The sequence below is a fragment of the Alternaria arborescens genome (genome assembly GCF_004154835.1).
Source record: "Alternaria arborescens strain FERA 675 chromosome Unknown contig_111, whole genome shotgun sequence".
NCBI lineage: Eukaryota > Fungi > Ascomycota > Dothideomycetes > Pleosporales > Pleosporaceae > Alternaria > Alternaria arborescens.
Genome location: NW_021167966.1, coordinates 1 through 18247, shown reverse-complemented (window position 1 = coordinate 18247; position 18247 = coordinate 1). Strand labels below are relative to the sequence as shown.

At 48.5% G+C, this 18247-nt stretch overlaps 7 protein-coding genes across 7 annotated transcripts; 3 read left to right on the top strand and 4 right to left on the bottom strand.

Annotated features, from left to right (window-relative positions):
- Positions 1 to 751: 751 nt before the first annotated feature.
- AA0111_g12822 (hypothetical protein) lies at positions 752 to 2820 on the bottom strand (the record flags this gene model as incomplete). Its single annotated transcript, XM_028646851.1, has 2 exons — positions 752 to 2389; positions 2443 to 2820. The coding sequence occupies 2 exons, from the start codon at positions 2818 to 2820 to the stop codon at positions 752 to 754; spliced, it is 2016 nt and encodes a 671-aa protein (XP_028499576.1).
- A 334-nt stretch (positions 2821 to 3154) lies between these two features.
- Positions 3155 to 3967, bottom strand: AA0111_g12821 (hypothetical protein; the record flags this gene model as incomplete). Its single annotated transcript, XM_028646850.1, has 1 exon — positions 3155 to 3967. One exon carries the CDS (start codon positions 3965 to 3967, stop codon positions 3155 to 3157), a length of 813 nt encoding a protein of 270 aa, XP_028499578.1.
- A 569-nt stretch (positions 3968 to 4536) lies between these two features.
- AA0111_g12820 (hypothetical protein) lies at positions 4537 to 6445 on the bottom strand (the record flags this gene model as incomplete). The annotated part of the gene is made up of 7 exons (XM_028646849.1): positions 4537 to 5094; positions 5181 to 5350; positions 5395 to 5585; positions 5638 to 5789; positions 5841 to 5964; positions 6013 to 6205; positions 6253 to 6445. The coding sequence occupies 7 exons, from the start codon at positions 6443 to 6445 to the stop codon at positions 4537 to 4539; spliced, it is 1581 nt and encodes a 526-aa protein (XP_028499577.1).
- A 1141-nt stretch (positions 6446 to 7586) lies between these two features.
- Positions 7587 to 9681, top strand: AA0111_g12819 (hypothetical protein; the record flags this gene model as incomplete). Its single annotated transcript, XM_028646847.1, has 9 exons — positions 7587 to 7698; positions 7754 to 7782; positions 7832 to 8215; positions 8266 to 8342; positions 8394 to 8492; positions 8539 to 8602; positions 8656 to 8791; positions 8838 to 9005; positions 9056 to 9681. 9 exons carry the CDS (start codon positions 7587 to 7589, stop codon positions 9679 to 9681), a joined length of 1695 nt encoding a protein of 564 aa, XP_028499574.1.
- A 382-nt stretch (positions 9682 to 10063) lies between these two features.
- Positions 10064 to 10641, top strand: AA0111_g12818 (hypothetical protein; the record flags this gene model as incomplete). Its single annotated transcript, XM_028646846.1, has 2 exons — positions 10064 to 10215; positions 10278 to 10641. The coding sequence occupies 2 exons, from the start codon at positions 10064 to 10066 to the stop codon at positions 10639 to 10641; spliced, it is 516 nt and encodes a 171-aa protein (XP_028499575.1).
- Positions 10642 to 12061: 1420 nt separating this feature from the next.
- AA0111_g12817 (hypothetical protein) lies at positions 12062 to 12895 on the bottom strand (the record flags this gene model as incomplete). The annotated part of the gene is made up of 1 exon (XM_028646845.1): positions 12062 to 12895. One exon carries the CDS (start codon positions 12893 to 12895, stop codon positions 12062 to 12064), a length of 834 nt encoding a protein of 277 aa, XP_028499572.1.
- A 1329-nt stretch (positions 12896 to 14224) lies between these two features.
- Positions 14225 to 17945, top strand: AA0111_g12816 (hypothetical protein; the record flags this gene model as incomplete). Its single annotated transcript, XM_028646844.1, has 3 exons — positions 14225 to 14651; positions 15223 to 16830; positions 17002 to 17945. The coding sequence occupies 3 exons, from the start codon at positions 14225 to 14227 to the stop codon at positions 17943 to 17945; spliced, it is 2979 nt and encodes a 992-aa protein (XP_028499573.1).
- Between the last annotated feature and the right edge of the window lie 302 nt (positions 17946 to 18247).

The following is an 18247-nucleotide window of genomic DNA, read 5'->3' as shown; positions in this document are numbered from 1 at the left end:
ATACTTAATATCTACTTATATACTCTACTATTACTTACTATTAAAGATAGTTTTTAGTAGTTTTAAACTGTAAGTAATACTCTAGAGTTAGAGTCTTAAATAAAGCTAGTTCTTAAGAGGTTTTAGAGGTATATAGATAGCTTACTTACTTTAATAGTTAAAGCAGTAAAAAGCCTCTCTAAAGGCGCAGAAATAATAGTATATACTTTAGTATTATTATAAAAGCGTATTACTAAGCTTAAAGTAGCTAATAAGGCTGCTACGTAACGTAAATTATATAAAAGAAAGTAAGTATAGAAAAAAAGAACTCTTATTGTAGAGAAAGGTCTTTAACTTACAACTCTAAAGGAGTTCAAAGCGCGTAGTAATAAGAAAAAAGCAAAGAAGAAAGTACGCGTTAAAGTAAGCAAACTGTCGCAAAAACGCTATAGACGCTACAGCAAGGCTAGTTATAACTTACGCACATATAAGTAAAATACAGTAGTAGATTCTAAGTAGAATAGTCTATTACGATTTCTAATTACAGTTCTATACAGTGCTGCACTGTCGTGCGCAGTCGTGGTTTTGGTGAGGTCTTGGCAAAAGTGCGTCACTCGCTTGGGTGCGTCACTCGCTTGTGAACTACGTTATGTAATGTATGAAAATGGACCTCTTTTCTCCAAGTACCATCTGCAAAAATTATCAATTGGCCGTCGAAATAATTCATGCTCATCCATAAATCGACATGGCCGTTGTAGAAGTGCGTACTAGACTACATAGCAAGGAACTCGTTAGGAACATACAAAGGCATCGAGTCTTCCCACATACTATCCACTAGCAACCTCTTGTTACTACCATCAGCGTTCATGACCATGATCTGTCCATATGGCTGGAATGTATCGTCGTATATCGTAGCCTCATCTCGGAATCCATATTGCGCTGTAGAGTACATGATACGGCCGTCGTGCGTCCAAACCGCATGTGCGTCGTTACCCAGACTGGAGGTCAGGACTTGAAGGCCAGTACCGTCAGGCTTGATGGTGCATACATCAAAGTTCGTGTAGGTGACCCGGCGTGAGAAGACGATACTTGAACCATCTGGTGACCAAGAAGGCAAGTTGTCGTAATTGTCATTAGTGGCATTTGTAAGGATGCTGACTGACCGGTCCTCTAAGTTCATGATGCGTAAGCCATATTCGCCGCCAAAGACGCGATAAACGATGTAGCGACCATTGGGTGAGTAGCTAGGGAAACCAGTATTGACAGAGCCATCTGTCAATTGTTCAGAGAACGAACCGTTGGCAGTCGCGCGGTACAGGGCGCCAGGGCCTGTGCTGCGACTCTGGAACCATGATCCCACGCCAAAGACGAGCCAATCGCCGCTTGAGGTCCATGAGGGCTGGAACGCGCCAGACAGACCCTGTGCTATAGCGGTCTCGCTCATGTTGGCAGAGAAAACATCGAACACCTGCTTGACATCGGTGCCGTCTGGGGACATGGTGATAATGCTCGAATTGCCAAGCTGCTTTTGCGTGATGGCAAGTCTTCCCTGTAGAGAAAGCTGGGGAAAAACGTCGGTGAATCGATAATCCCACTCATCGTCCCAGCTGTAAAGTTCCTTACCCATAGGACGAATGGCATCGAAATCGACTTTCTCGTAGACGACCTGTGAGCCATCAGGCGACCAGGATGGCGAGCGAACCGATGCCTTGTAGGCACTGAGGGTGCCATTACCACCAGAGATGTCGACGTAGTTCAGACCCTCATCATCCGTATTCTTAAGTAGGTATGCAATGGTGTTGTTGCCAATCCATTGTGGAAACATCTTGAGACCAGAGCCTTCTGTGTGTTCCACACGATCAAGACCAGTGTCAAAGTCAATGGATACGAGCTGGCCAGTGACAGCTTGCAAAGACTCAGGTCGGTGCGCATTCCAAGTGTCTTCAGTGAATATCTCGTAGTATATGATGCGCTTACCATCCGGGGACCACTTAGGCGATCCCAGACAGTAGTTTTCTTTGGTAGCGACCTGTTTGAAGCCGGTACCGTCGGGACGGATAGCATAGAGTGATAGCTCCTGGGTATGTTCCCATCCAGTACCGTTGCCATGGCCGCGCCATTGCGTGTTACGATCGGAAGAAAAAGCAACCCATCTACCATCTGGTGACCAAGAAGGACGTAAATAGCTCTCTGGCAAGCTCTCGTTACCCTTGACAAGATCGGTGCCGGTAAGCTTTGTTGTCTGGCGTGTGGTAAGGTCCATCACCCAGATGTTGGCCTTGTAACCATTGGCTGTCGAAACGTAGGCGATCTTGCTTCCATCCGGCGATAATGTCCCTGCATCTTCCATAGACGGTGTTGCGGTCATCATCTCTAAATCTGATCCGTCTGGCCGAACGCGATATATATCCTGCACGTTGAATTAGCCGCTTGATGCTCTTCTGAATACAGGAAAACACCTACCGAGTTGCCATCCCCGTTGCGCTCAGTGGTGAAGGTTATCCACTGCCCATCTTGAGAGAAGGTCGCATGGTAATCGAAATCTGAGTTATTGCCCAATAGTTTGCGCTCATCGCTTCCATCCGCATTGGCGATATACAGTTCTGATGTGCCCGGTGCAATACGGTTCATGAAGAAAACACCTTGTTTCCCCGGCGCCCTACGAGATGCCGTGTTGTCAACGTTCGCGCTAAGCTTCGAGTCGGAGTAAATACATCCTGGCCTTTGGGTTCGGGTGAATGCATAAGGACAACTCGCGCCATGTAACCGCTCTGGTACTCCCGGATGTGAAAAGACCACAGCAAAGGCAGAGTGAACAGCGGAGAGATGTGAGATACGCATGTTGAAGAGATGTGCTACTGCTGTTTCGCAGGTGAATATACTTTGCTCGCAGGTACACGCAAATATAAGCATGCATACACCAAAGCCATGGGCGTAGTGGACCTCTGTCCATACATTGCGCACCCGAAGCTAAACACTAAGCGAAATCTGGTAGGAGATGGATAAACTAATTGCCCAAGCCTTGCGCCCCAAAAGCTTGCTGATTTGCCAAGATGCAAGGGTGGAAGAGTACTCTTCCGTTGCTAGACTCGACGCTTAAGGACTCTCTGCGACGGAAGCATTATCAAATTGTACCCACACTTGGTCATCTCCAGTACATGAAACCAAACTCGACCTACCATGGGTATCCTCCGGTATTATGGATAAATTTGCCACACTCTTCGTCTCTTTTCCCGTCGACAAGTTCCATGATATTCTTCACCGTCTCCTGTGCACTCCTCGCACCAAACTCTTCTTTATTGTGCGGGCCCAGGTTAGAGGCCGTAAAACCCGGGTCATAGCAAAATACCTTCATTTTCGGACTGTTTTCCTCGTTTCTGGCCTCGACGTCGTTCCTCTTGATACCCGTAAAGTCCACCTGCTCGATTCCCAGTCCGTACTCCACATATAGGCACGCACTAAGCATATTGAAAGCGACCTTGCTAGCGCGATACGGAACGGCCTGTATCTTGTACATTGGGCTTTCTGAGGTGAGACGGCGACCGATCGACCCTGCACCCGAGGATATGTTGATGATCCGCGGATTCGCACTTTTTTTGAGTAACAGGACGACCGCGTTCGCAAGAAGCCATGGCCCGGTTGCATTTACGTCGAAGGCTGTAGCCAAGCGTTCACGCTCCGTCAAACCTTCCGGTAAGGCGACTGCGGCATTGTTGAACAGAATGTCAAGCCTCCCGTGCTTTTCTTCGATAAGCTTCGTGGTCTGCTCAATGTGGTCGTCGTTCTGCATGTCGAGATGCACGAGCTCGATGCTGCCCGATAGCTTGCGTGCTTGCAGGTCTTCTAGGGCGGCAGACCCTTTGGTGGTAGAGCGAGAGCCGAGAAGAACATGGTATTTCCCCCTCAGGAGAAGTTGGTGAGCGATCTCGAAACCTATACCGCTGTTCGCCCCGGTGACGAGGGCAATCTCTTTCACGATGGACGACATTGCGGGCAGATAATGAGATATGAATAATCAGAGTGAAGAGGGAAGGGTTGCAGCTGTCTCTGGTCAACAGAAACACTGCTAGACACGACTCTCAAGTACTTATCATGCCTACAGTAGTTTGGCTTACAGCCGGACATGTGAGTACAAAATCCGGAATGACGCGCTGCAGTCAGCGTGGCTGTTCAGCCGGTTCCGTGTGTGCAAATCTGAACTATGCTTTGTGCCCTTCATTTCGTAGTTTAGGCCAGTGCATTCGAACGCCGAACTAAGGAAAGCACACCAAGCTAGTTCATATGCATAGTTCGCGGCCAGATGCAAGCGGAACGAAGTGTTCGGAGATGCGGGAGAATTGGTTTTGCACTCTCAATCACCGGCGCTAGCACTGATATGGACTAATGAAATTGCACACACATCCCAAGCCTTGCAGGTCGCTTGCACGTTGTCAGTGTCATCAACAGCCGGGCAAGGATGGATCGTGAACGAACATGTAAATGGAAGAGCCAGATCACCTGATATCAGGTATGACGGTCTCCTAAATTTCCGAATTTATTGATATACTACCTGCTGGCCTACACTACGATGCCATCTAGGCTACGAGCTTGCGGAGACAATGAATCAGCCCTCAACTCTTTAGTAGCGACCTCCGGCATTTTAAGCCAGTCTTGCTGTATCAGACCTCTTCCGCGCTCATTCATCTGCAAGTTCGGTAGCTCCTGCCGTAATGCAGTGATGCCACCCTTCACGCTGCTTGCTGAAATGGCTTTTGCCCGAAGCACGCTCGTGGCAACGCGGGCAGTATCGCCACCATAGCAAACGATGTATACGCTCTTCCCAACAAGATCGTGTGCGTTGATGCGATCGGGTGTGAATGTAGCCTCTAATTCTCTCCATTGCTTCTCGAGGACCGCAGCGTCTAAGAAAGGGCTCGGCGTAGACGCGTTGAGGTTTTGTAGCGGCAGGTTGTATGATCCTGGAATGTGACTCGCAACAAAGTCTTCCGGCTTTCTCAGATCAAGCAAGACAGCGCCAGTGCGTTCTTCAACGTTATCGGCAAATTGTGACAGCGCTCGTGTAGGAGTAAGTTCCCATGCTTCGTCGTAGCGGTATAGGTCAACTGCAGCTAGGTTCTAGAGACATGTTAGACATGCTTCGACCAAACAAGATAGCCTTATAGAGCGTCATTAATCGAGTCAAAAGAAAAAAAGAGTCTTACCTCGTTGTGTATGGGTCGAAAAGCAGTACTGCCCAGCTTGTCGAAGTACTCATCCATGTACTGGTACGGTCCGTCGCAAGCAACGAAGGCGCATTCGATCAACCCGTTGGCATCTGCAAGCTCAGATAATGTTCCTGAGCTCTTCCGCTTCTCGAGGTATTTGAAGAGCCCTGGTGGCGTCAGTCACTGCTCATCGAGCGCTTCTTGCACCTACCCTGCAAGTTGAAGCCCGAAGAGGGGCCGCAGATTAGTCCTGCCCGACAGAGTTGTAGAGATAAACCGAAAGCATCCTTTGATCCGACCTCTTCTATAGCATCAACAGAGTCGCGCCACGGAAATTCCACAGGGCTTAGAAGAGCAAGCGATCTGGGCCCTGGTACCCGATCGCCAGCGGCAGTGCATACACTGGACACGTAGTCAGGCTATAATTTCGTGAGTGGCAGATACTAAAACTTACCCTAATCGAATTACAGAAGGCTTGGCCGATTTGAAGTACTGGCCAAGACCCGTCATGGTGCCAGAGGTACCCATGCCAGCGCACATAAGACTGATGCTAGGTAACTGTTTGTGAATCTGCGGTCCAGTCCATTTGACATGCGATTGCCAATTCTTTGAAAGTAAGTAAGAGTTGTGCTGGAAAAGGTATACCGGATAGCTCACCGCATCATTTTCGTACTGGTTAACGTTCAGAATCCCTTCGTCTTGCTCGGCCATCATCCTCGCTTGATGGATGCCGCCACGTTCGTCATGCGGTTCCGGCTGAGACGGACCGCCAAAGAGTGTACTGCTGGCAGCTTAGAAATTGTCGACGGTCAGAAGAAGACTGACGTACATATCCAGACCGAAGAATTGCATGAGCCGGAGCTTTGGAGCCGAAGTCTTGTTGCTTAAAAACGCGCGAACATCTTGTATCCCGTGGTTTATACGAGAGACCAGTGCTAAGGAAATAACGGTAGATCCCGAGCTATACTCGACTACTGTTTTCGACTTCCCCGCATGAACCTCTTTGGTTAACATGTTCAACGCTGGGTCCGCATGAGTGATGTGCAATGGTGAATCTTCTTTCACATACCAGGCATGATCTTGACATTGTTTGACGGATGCATAGACATCATCTTTGCATGTATTCTGACCCCATCCTGGTAGTACGGATTCAGACTTGGTGGAATCTCGACAAGAGGAATCATCGGCTGGTGGTCGGGGTCGAAATAGTTTCGAAGAGCATCTGGCCCAGAGTAGGCATTCAAATAATTTCGTGAAACCATATTGTAAATTCCGGAACTTTACGACAAGAAATGAAGGGATCAGGGCGCTGGCACGGCCTGCCCTTTAACTATTGAAGGCTCTAGTGGTAATACATCGGAGCTTGGAAGGAATTGATACTACTATGAAAACAGCGGTTCAACGGGACTGTAATTTTACGGCATGGGTATCATGCGGGATGCAACAATGGAGGTGCTCATCGGTGTCACTTCGTGGGTGTTGTTTGTTGCATCACTAGTATGCAGATCAACGTCGGAGAGGGATTTGTACGGCAGGATTCCCGCTGCGGTCGAGGGACGTTGCGGATCAGCCAAGAAGCGGAAATGTGATCTACAGGCGATTGTGCGACCGGTCAATTTTGTGATAGGGTTGTTTGATGGTATCGCGGTGATTCTGGATGGACGCGAGAGATATTGAGCACATTGATGGCGGCCGTTCGGGATGGGATGCGAACGCGCTAGCGTGTTTACATGTTAGCGCCGACGAACTAAAAGTAGCGTTCAGGAGGTCCAGAGGTCACGACCTTCGTCCTCTGCATGGCTGATACAACGACAAGGCTCAAGAGCAAGTTTACTGTGCATGGGGTGGAAACATTCACCGGTATTTGCTCTAAGTGAAGTCTTTGCGCATAGCGGGTCCTTAATGCACTCAGCAAAGTTTTCACATCGCAGCCTGGTCCAAGACGGGATATGGTGCGAGGCCGAAGCATACGATCTTGGCTTTCGCATCGGATTGCTTGCCACAAGTCACTCATGACTTCCAGGTACCGTACCCGAACATCTCATGGGCCGCTAGCAGGCATCACTCAATGATCTTGCTGCGTTACGCATCTGGTCTGCAGCGCGCACCTTGCATGGTTAGTCGATATCTACGTATATTTGATCACCATAGTCATAGACTTGGGCTACGACCGATCGGCATTGGAGAACCGGCTTGAGTACTATATGTCGGACTGTAGCCGCAAGCCCCATCGATATCTGTGCCAATGTCGTACCCACCACACCGAGTCGAGGCCATATCTATTGGGCTTTGCCCATACTGATCTTGCTATGCTGCCAGCTGGATACCCCATCATACCACAAGTCTCTCGAAATAGCCGATTTGCGCACAACAACGATCGAGCCACATAATCGAATGTATACCATGACTACCAAGAATGAGCCTGGAGCTGTTGTGGGCATGCCGAAGGAACCCCACCCTGAGATGACCCCAACCCAAGCACTCAAGCAGCCTCTAGAGTTCAATGAACAAACTAGTAAGGGAAGTGTGAATCAAAGCTTCAATCTCCACTAACCATTTACTGAAAACAGACTACGTACCAGTTAAGACCATCATTACAGTGAGTACATTGGCGGTTGCAGTTTTCTTCCGTACTTACCCGTCAGTAGGTATTCCTGGCTTGCGCAAGCGTTGATCTGCTAGCTTTGATGGACCAAACGACGCTTGCAGCCAGTTTGACCATCGTCAGCAGGGATCTTAACGCCAGTAACGAAAGTGCTTGGATTGCGGGCGCGTACTTCTTGACTTCGACGTCATTCCAACTCCTATACGGGCGTCTCTCCGACATATGGTCCCGCAAGGTGCTCTTGATCATCGGCATCGGCATCTTCTTTTTCGGCTCGCTAGCTGCTTCCTTGGCACAGTCCGCCCTCCAGCTGATCGTATTTCGTGCATTCATGGGCATGGGTGGTGGAGGTTTGATGACGGTGGCCCAGATGATAGTATCGGACATTGTACCTCTTCGCGAAAGAGGAAAGTATCAGGGTATTCTCGTAAGTGATATTGTAATGCGCTCTGCTGTGTCATACTAACAACCTCTTAGGGCTCGGTCGTAGCCTTGGCGAATGGTATTGGGCCAGTCATAGGTGGCGCACTCGCATCCCAAAGCCATGATTCTTGGTACAGATTTCGTGTTGACATTATATCAACACTATACTAAGCCATTTGAAGGAGATGGATCTTCCGAATGAACCTGTTTCTATGCGTTCTGACCACCGGGTCTGTTGTGTTTTTCATGCCACTCAGAAAGGTGGATGGTGAATGGAAGAAGTAAGTAGTATTATTACACACAGCTGAAGGGCGCTAACCAGACCAGAAAAGTAGCAGCTATCGACTTATTTGGGGCATTCCTAGCTCTCGCTGGATCCGCCTTACTCGTGGTATGTTGCTCGATACCACCCATCATCCATGCGGTCAAAACTTACTATTGTAGCTCGCCTTGACGTGGGCAGGTGGACAGTACGCCTGGGACTCTGTTTACGTCATTGCTACTTTAGTAGTCGGAGTTGCAGTCTCAGTATTCTTCATCATATGGCAGTGGAAATGTACCAAGGTGCCATTGATACCGAGTGAGTTTGGTGCAGACACGGAGAAGAGCGTACTGACCCCGAGCAGTGACAATATTTACATCCAGAGTCGTCAATGGTGCTGGAATAACGATGTTCGTGAATGGCTGGAACTTTCTTGTTCAGGTTTATTACATCCCTTCGTTCTATCAGCTGGTGTATGGCTATTCAGCTGTGAAGTCCGGCGCACTACTACTTCCCATCACACTCACACAAAGTAAGATGACTACCACTAGTGAACACATCCTGTAACTGATCTTGCTATAGCTCTTTTCAGCACACTTTCAGGCCTTGTTGTGCACTGGACTGGCCGATATAGGGAATGTCTGCTTGTGGGTTGGGCAATATGGACGATTGGCTTAGGCCTAATATCGACACTTGACAGCCCATCTCTTGGGAAACAGATAGGCTACGGTCTACTCGCTGGTCTTGGGTTAGGAAACACGCTGCAACCTTCGTTAATCGCTGTGCAGGCGGGCGTGGAGCGCAAACACATGGCTGTCGTCACTTCGACGCGCAACTTCATACGCAATCTTGGCGGCACTCTTGGTCTCGCGATCTCCGGCACGATAATCAACAACGCAGTTCGCTCCTCGTTGGTTCTATACGGGCTTTCAAAACCAGAGATTCGAATGCTACTTGATACACCGGACATGTTTCGCGATTCAGTTGGCCAAGAGCGTACGGACTTGATCCGTGCTGCACTTGCTTCGGCCTACCAGCAGGGTTTTCGAGCGATTTTCATCGTTGGAGCAGTGTTGAATGCACTTGCATTCATCGCCGCTTGGTTCTTGATGCCTCAAGTAGAGCTGTCGAGGAAGGACGATGCTCAACTGAAAGAAGAGGGAAAGAAAAGGCAAGAGGAAAAACGTGGTAGGACTGGTTCTGCCTAGAATGCTTCATCGAAGACACCCAAAGATCGGTCGAGGCATATGATACATGGAATCGGGGATAATTTTGGTTGCCGAGACCTGATGATCGTTCCAACTACCGACAATGCAGGGCGTGCGACGGGTAAACGCTAGATTACCACCCATAGATTCTCGACTACATACCCCAGTAGACGACCCCACATAGAACAAGCACCACTTGTGCCCCCGCATCTACTATGCGTATTAGTTTCGAAGTCAAACAGATACTGTGACCGGGTGACAATATCAAATTAAACACCAATCTCGAAACATTATGGAAGACAATGACCATATATAGCCTCTTTTCCCCTCTGGTTTCCAGCCAGCCCAGAGCAAATCCCTAGAACTGGCAACAGCTTCAAGAATGCTCACTACTACTCTCCTCGTCCTCGCGTTGGCCGCCACTGGTCTCTCACAAGCACCAGAAGGTTACCGTGCGGTCTACATAACATCCGCGCAGGACACCAAATTTGTCGTTGTACCCAAGTCGCGAGCCGCAGGAGCAACCCTGGTAGTGTAAGGCCGAAGACCATTTTCAATCCTTATCACCTGTGCAACTCTTCTGACACTAGCCCCAGGCAAAGCACTACATCTACTCCAGAGCAATCATGGTACATCAAGGCGCCCAACAACGCTACGTCCATCCAACTCGCATCCACCACTCTCTGCATGGATGCTGGGCCTAAGTCCGGCTGGAAAGACATGGCTAACATCTACATCCGAGAATGCGTAGCCGGCAGCGAACAGCAGACCTGGAACGCCATGGCCGATGGGCGTATTGCTCTCGCTGCTAGCAGCGGTACCCAGCAGTGTGTTGATTTACAATACCTGAGGGCTACGCAGAACAACCCTGTCGGATTGTACAACTGTGCAGGATTGGGAAATACAGGGGCAGCGGATAAGGGTATCAACTGGCCATTGAAGAACGCGACTGTTGTGTAGACGTAAGAAGGCGATTAGTGGAGTCATCCGTCGAATCTGGAATCATCAAGTACTGAGAGTTCGCACAAGACGCATCTTTCCGGGCCTATCGCTCATGAATCCCTCCTGCAGGCTGCTTAGCATTACTTCGTATTGCACATGTCAAACCGCTCCAAGACTACCTCCATCTGCTAGCTGCATCGCTAGCTTTGACCAAGATAAATGCAGGTGAAGCCTACTAAAGTGAAGTCAGCTCCTTAGCGTGCGTGAGGCATCTGCCTTGTATTACTAATGATGGACGAGGTAGAAGACTATGGTACAATTAGAAGAAAGCTTCGAAGAGAGTATCGAAAATCGCCTTATCTCCACATCGAACATGTGCTAAGAAAAGTCGATGGAGATCTCAATGCTCTGAAGACAGAGTTCAAAACAGCTACAACAAGAGCGAAGAACACGGTATCTATCGTGAAAGGAATAGCTGGACAGATCCGGTTTTGACAGGCATATGCTGGTGGCATCACACCTTCCAACAGCACAATGTCCAGCAGGATCGAAGACGTGGAGACCGAGGGAGTACTTCATGGAAGCATGGAGGCCAACTATTACATTAACTTCTAGAGTGTACGCTGAGAAATTGACAAAGTCATCTTCTGGGGAGGGAGATTTTCCGATGTGTTGCACTTCATGTGCGCTCGTCAGGTGGGATCGAGAATGGTATGCTGGCACTTGTAGGGCAAACCAAGACGATTAGGTCATGGACAACATGTTCCGCGAGAGATAGAGATAAACCGATCGTACGATATGGGGCCAAATTCTCTCCAAATCAGTAAACGTATCTTGGGGACTTGATATCCAGCTTTGCGTCAGGCATGACTCTACTTGTTATCTGTTCAAGAACTTCGAAAGTGTCCTTCATCCCGGCGACTATTTGCAGCTTTTCGTGGAAGCAACTACGAGATTGCCATTAGGGAAGAAGAAGAAGTGCAGCTGATGCTAGTCACAAGACAAGACGTACGCTACCGATAGGTCGTGAGGTCATGTAGAGATGCGGCGGCAGGTTGGCGGCGAGGAAAGGCGGCGGGGCCGTGGCGCACAGGCTAGCTTCGATTCCAAAGCGAGCTCTCCTTCGTCATGGCTTCCACTCCCAACCATCACAAACCCACAAATCCATGTTTGGGTCGTGCGCGTTTTATCATGCTATTGGAACATGACCATAACGCGTTACTATGCATCAGCTGCTATCTTGTAAATATACGAGCATAGAGCGCGACACCATGAACGTCTGCCAACCTCAGCTCTCACGCAGGCTACTACGTTGTTGGAGCCCGACGCTGATGTCACGAAATGCAAAGATGGTAAACGCATGAGGCGTATATTAACACGTTTCTTAGCTTTGAATCTGAGTGAGCTTTGAATGTCTTTCTGAGCCAATACTGACATATCAATGACCATAGTACCCCATTGCAACAATGTGCTTGAATTGCATCACCACCTTTCCGTCCTTCAAAGCCAACCCACCGAACCTGTCCAGCATCATCTGCATCATACGCTCCCTCTTCCCTTCCTCCAAGTAATTGCCGAATCGATTCCCCGAGCTGTCATTCATCCAGTTCCACATCGCCTCCGCGCTCTCGAGCACATACGTGCCGTAGTACCCTAATAGCTTCGCATCGCCGAATCCAGCGTCGCCCAGGTCACGTCGCATTTCCGTTGGAGTCGGATGGAATATAAAGTCAGCTGCATTCTCACCGAGTTCTGCCAATACTTCGGTTCGAAGATCCAGCATGGGCGGCTGGAAGTTGCGGTCCTGGGTCGCAATACCAATAACAGCGCCAGGTTTTGCGAGAGTCGCAACTTGCGCAAGGAAAAGAGGTTTGTTGGTGAACCAGTGATATGACGCGTTGCAATGTATGGCATCGAACGTCTGTCCTGCGAACATGGAGAGATCGTGCGCGTCGGCGACATGAAACTGTACATATGGCTTGAGGTCTGGGTGTTTCTCTAGAGCCTCCCGGGCCCGGTCGATGCTGTGTTTGTCCAGGTCGAAACCTACGACTCTCCCGGACTGGCCTACGATTTGCGCAATGGCGAGAGCGTCGTTTCCTGGGCCGCAGGCGGTTACAAGGACGTGTTGGCCTCCTGATATCTTCATCATGCTGCTAAGGCTATTGCCCAAGCCATGCTGCGGTGCGTTGGTGCGGCTGTAGCGAGTTGCTGAGGACTCGGTGGCTTTGCCCCATTTCGTGGGTTCCTCGACGGAAATGAGATCAGTCATGGTGTACAAGACAAATTGCAAAAGAAATCAACACCCAACAAGAGAACGCGCAAGTCAAGGAAGCAATTGGAACGGCCACGTGTTTGGTGCTATATCGCTTCTCAACCATACAGTTAATATCTCCTGCAGTAAGCGATTGCCTGTCAGCAATGCAACGGCCCCTGCTTGTATATGGACGCCTGAACTCTGCTTGCCTTCCTACAAAAACGTACGAAGGAGCTCGTCTCTCATCAGTTGCACCGACCGTACAAGGTCTGTTCTACAGAGATACATCAAGTTACGTTTCCCACTATATTGACCTGGAACACAACGTATACCTTTAGGATGTGTTATGACTACGTTGGTATGTTGACCGGCTGTTGCATGTTCGTATGCTACCGAACGCATACGCAATACCTGTTGCGCATCTGTCATACACTATCGAGCATTTTGGTATTGATCTGCCAATAATCAACTCAGTCTTACAAGCCTCGGTTCGTATGCATACGCTATCTGCGATACGAGCCGCGTACCCACAACGGCAGCTATGAAAGCAGAAGTAGCTAAGCCATTCGCAGCAAACAATGCACCTCTCGCACTGCTTCGTGCGTCAACTCAATCAGAGGTGGAGCGTGTAGGCGCTAAGAGTGCAGCGTCAATCTCACTTGCATGTAATGCAATCCTTCATGATTCGAGGATTCGTCAGCGAAAAAGAAAGCCGGAGCTGCAACATCACCTTTTCCAGATCAGTGAACGTCAAACGAGACATGCGAAGCTAGAGAAAGGCAGGCGCTCATATTCGGTTAGATTGCTGGGTCTTCAGTCTATTTAATAACAGCCCTGAACGCGATGCATTCGACTCAAAGACGGATGTCGAATCTCAAATCCTCTTTTGCTCTAGTAGAGTTGACACCCGCAATTCCCTTCTTGGTAAATTTGCTTGAACATTTCTACTCAAGTGAAAGTCTCTGAGAATCGAGACCAGATAACTTAAGCCCGGGTATCTGCACGTCAATGCCCAAACAACAGTCACACGAAAAACAATACTACCTTGAGACACATTCATATGTATCTTTTGGGGATAGCGGTACAACAGCGAGTCTCAACGCATTCGGAGATCTCATACAAATCTCCCAGACCCATGGCTCCAGTCGCTCAGGCTTCTTCTGCTCGGATCTTCCTGACACGGTCGAGCCTTATTGAGTCCGAATACGGGCAAGACAACTTATGGGCGCTCGTGAGGTCAATGGACAAAGTGGGGGCGCGTATACATTCAGTCCGGACTTGAGTCTCTACGAGTCTCCTCAAACAAGGCATGAATTCATCCATGATCGATGGCCACTCATTACCATGGAATATGAACGCGTCACAGCCGAAGTACTACATGTCGCATTCCAATGTGCTATCTTCCAGCAGTATCAGTGGTCGACGAAATCAGACCCTATCCATTATTCGTCTGGATTGGACATCACTATGGCAGCGAAACTGCTGTTACGGGACCTGGACTTCATCGATGCTGCGTATTCATTCAACGATGACGAATTGCATAAGAACTATTCGTATCGAATTAGTGAAGATGGTTACGGATTCATACTTGAACATGAGGGCTTGTTCCGGAACGACAAGGAGTGTGAGGAATGGGAAAAATTTGATTCCGTCTTCCTGGCTGTCTCCATCTTTGTCAATGGTGTAGCCCAAAAGCTTGAGCTCAGTAACAACTACGATGATCCTGTCATAGTTGTGAACTCTCCAGAATTCTTTGTGGTACAAGATCACTGTGGGTTACAAGATCTTAGTTCGTGACAAAGATTGGGACGGTAACAGTTTCCCCATTACTCAAGACAGTCTCTGCGCCATGCACATGATGCTCAGAGAAGCTTTGTTCACCAGATTGGAATTATCGCGGAATGTTCATATGGATTTATCATGAGACGGAACTTGGAACACATACTTTCGGTTCGCAGTATTCCGACACCTCAACCCGATCGGGACGGAATAGCTCTCACATGTGGAGATATATCGGGACATCGGATCGTCAACTCAGCAAGCTTGCAAGTCACCCTGAGCTGCTTCATCGCAATATAATTGACAATACAGTCTCACTTTCCAGTTTCTTTTATCGATGTACAGACATCTAAGTTCGATCCAACAAACTGCGTTGGCCCAAAGCCCACCAACAACGTCCAGCGAGGACCAAAGATTTGCCTTTGAAGGCACTCACATCGAAAATCTACGAAAGCGCATTGAGAAAGTATGCAGAGGGCATGTAGCCTGGCTGAAACAGGCTGAAAAGGCCGACGGGTGCTTTAGAGCCAATTATTGGGTGACTGGTAAACTAATCATCAAAGGTGATTCGAACTCCGACACGGCCGCAGAATCTTTGACCGATACACCATTTCAATTGATCAAGCTTGCTCATTATGGGAGGCTATTCAAGTTGGACAAGGACGGTGTCTTTTTGACAGAGCTCAAGGCTCTTGCGACCAACTGGATTCAGGTACTCGAAACTGCCAACGTTCGAGGGTTTTATGCATTCCCTCGCCCCAAGACAGATCCTACAACACCGAACGAATTCCGCTTGGACGATCACGTTTGGATGTGGAGAGCCCTTAGCGCCGTCAAGGACATGGTCCGGGGCAACGAGCTCGGCAATTTCAAGCTTCGATCAACGCGACGCCGGCGTGAAGCATCCGAAGAGAGCTTTGAGAAGGTGGAGAGCAATTTGAATGCAGAGTACTCTCCAGATGTGTTTCAAAAGCACGTCTTGAGACGGTTCACCACTGAGAATCCTGTCTCCAAGCAAAGGATGCTTGCTGTAGCACGATCTCCCGTCGAGAACAGGTTTTATCTCCACTCTCGAGATACCGCATCACTCTACAAGGAAAACTCAACATTCTTCTCGAAGTACGATGCTCTCTGGAAAGCTACCATGAACGTACAGAGATTCCACGAGGGGTCTGAAGATTTTGGCCGGGGTAATCCGTTGCGATACACGCTCGATATCATGCGCGAGACAATCGATTGTATAGCCGCAAAAGACATATTATTACAGAGCTCGTCTGCGAACGGGCTCTTTCCAGGTGCACTGGACCCTTTGACTAAAGAGCCTGAGATGTCCTATGAGGGAAAATGGAGGGACCGTTACTGGCATCGAACGTTCGAAGTTCCTTACATACTTTGGGAATGCCGAGACTCCGACATATTTCAATCGGTCTTGAGCAAGGATTCTGCTCAAGTTCAGAAGGAATCGATCAACATTCCTGTCCAAGTTCAGAAAGATTTGAGCAATGTTCCTGCCCACACTCAGAGGGATGTGAGCATTATTCTTTCTGAAATCCAGAAGGAATTTGATGATGCTCTGACCCAAGGTCAGAAAGATTTACCTGCAAGTTCACTAGCTTCAGATTTGTACCCGACTCAAATGACGATGAAGAAAAGGATACCGTTTAATAACGTCATTGTTCAACAAAGCATTGTTGAATTGTCAGATGAATGGCTCTATAGGTTTCCAAGCTTTTTTCATTCTGAGTTGTCTGCTGAAGACACTGTACCTGTCGAGGACACTGTCAAGAACAAAAATGCGACTGTCATACCGCATGGCGTCATCATCGACATCCCAAAGACTGACCGTAGCAAGGAATACGAAGATCCTTTAGTTGATGTTGAACTGCTGGATAACGAAGACATGTACAACAAGCTTAGAAAAGAGCGTTCGGTACATAACAGCAAGAAACGGCTCGTATGGATCACGAATCCCGACACGGATACTAAGAGATTCTGTCGCATCACATCTGCTGATGATGAGTCAGATTCGTTGAACCTTTTCTTTGAACGGCACAACAATAAGGCCAAATACTTCTCCGATGAAGTGACTGCTGCTGCGAACTTGTGGACAACCGAGCTGCACCTTTCATCCTACCGACTTATCCGTCAGACAAGGAACGAAAAAAGAGCCGGTATGATGTTTCTAGGAAACAATGACTTACTGATAGAAAGAGCAGGTGCGGGATTTCGGTTTGTGGGAGATTTCTTCGATCGTTATTGGACCTGTCACGCTCTCGAGACCGAGCCGGAGTTTGTTTCGCCTTCGTTCAGATAGACGGGCTTGACTCCTGAGGACGAGCCAGAAAGCACAGAGAAGCTTGAAAAGATGTTCAAGCTAAAGGAGTTGAAGCTGGACTTTGAGCAACAAAAGGAGCCATGGAAGCAGCGCAAGGTGCTGGAACTCCTTCTGCTTGATCGAATGCTTCGGGAGCTAACGCAGCGATACGATGAAATCATAGGGGAGATAGGCCAACAGCTAGAGCGGCTATTTGTTCGCACGGCGAGAACAGATAGCAAGAATACCAAAGAAGAGAAAGTCAAAGGGAACATAGTATCCATCTCGAACGAGCTGTTCTCTAGACAGATGAACAATGGTGCTTATCTGGTGTTCCGTAAGACATGGCCGGCCTTACAATATTCTCTTCAAGTTATTGAGGAAGATCTCAAGGAAGTCTTGGAGAATATTGACATATGGAACACCCGCAAAGCAGATCGAAGACCCGAAGAGCCGCGATGGACAAAAAACGATGAGGGAAGATACCGGGCTGCTATCACGAAGCTTACAAATGAGAACTTGCATGCGATTCGAGACTTGCGATATCACCTAGCCACCATCCAGTCGTTGAGAGTCTCCCTCTCAAGCGGGCTCGATTCTACAAGAGACGAGTTGAGCTTTCAGAACGCAGAGAACATTCGATATTTCACGTTCCTCACTGCCGTGTTTCTGCCACTTGGATTTGCCACAGGGATCTGGAGCATGGCCGATTCATCCCCTCGTAGCGAAAGCATAAGAGGGATGGTGGTCACAGCTGTCATTACATTGTTCCTGACATTCACTGTGCTGATCAATGTGCAAAGACTCAACGAATACTTGAGCCTTTATACCTCTCGTACGTTCTGGGAGAAGCACAACGGAGCGCAAGCGAATGTGCATCAAGAGCAGCAGGGCGATCCTTCTGAGCGCGATAGCGCGATAGCGCAACGCATAAGTTCAGTGAACTTCGAGGGATTCAGCTGCCTGGTTTGAGAAAAAGAACAGAAGCAAGGAAATCCAACGAATTCCTAGCCTGAAAGAGATGGCACCACTAACTAGAACACTGCGCTGAGCAAATCTAATGGCAGAGGATGTATGAGACGATACCCCGAGAAGTACACTGAGATTGTCACAATACAGTAATAGTAATTCATTGTCCGCTTCTCTCTCAGGGGCGTTTTCATCCAAGATACTAGCACGGTGCATTTATATCTTATAAGCTTGACCCTATCACAATGTATTAGCCACCAACACTATTTATAAGTACTTCGACTTAGCATTTTAAAGCTTTTTAA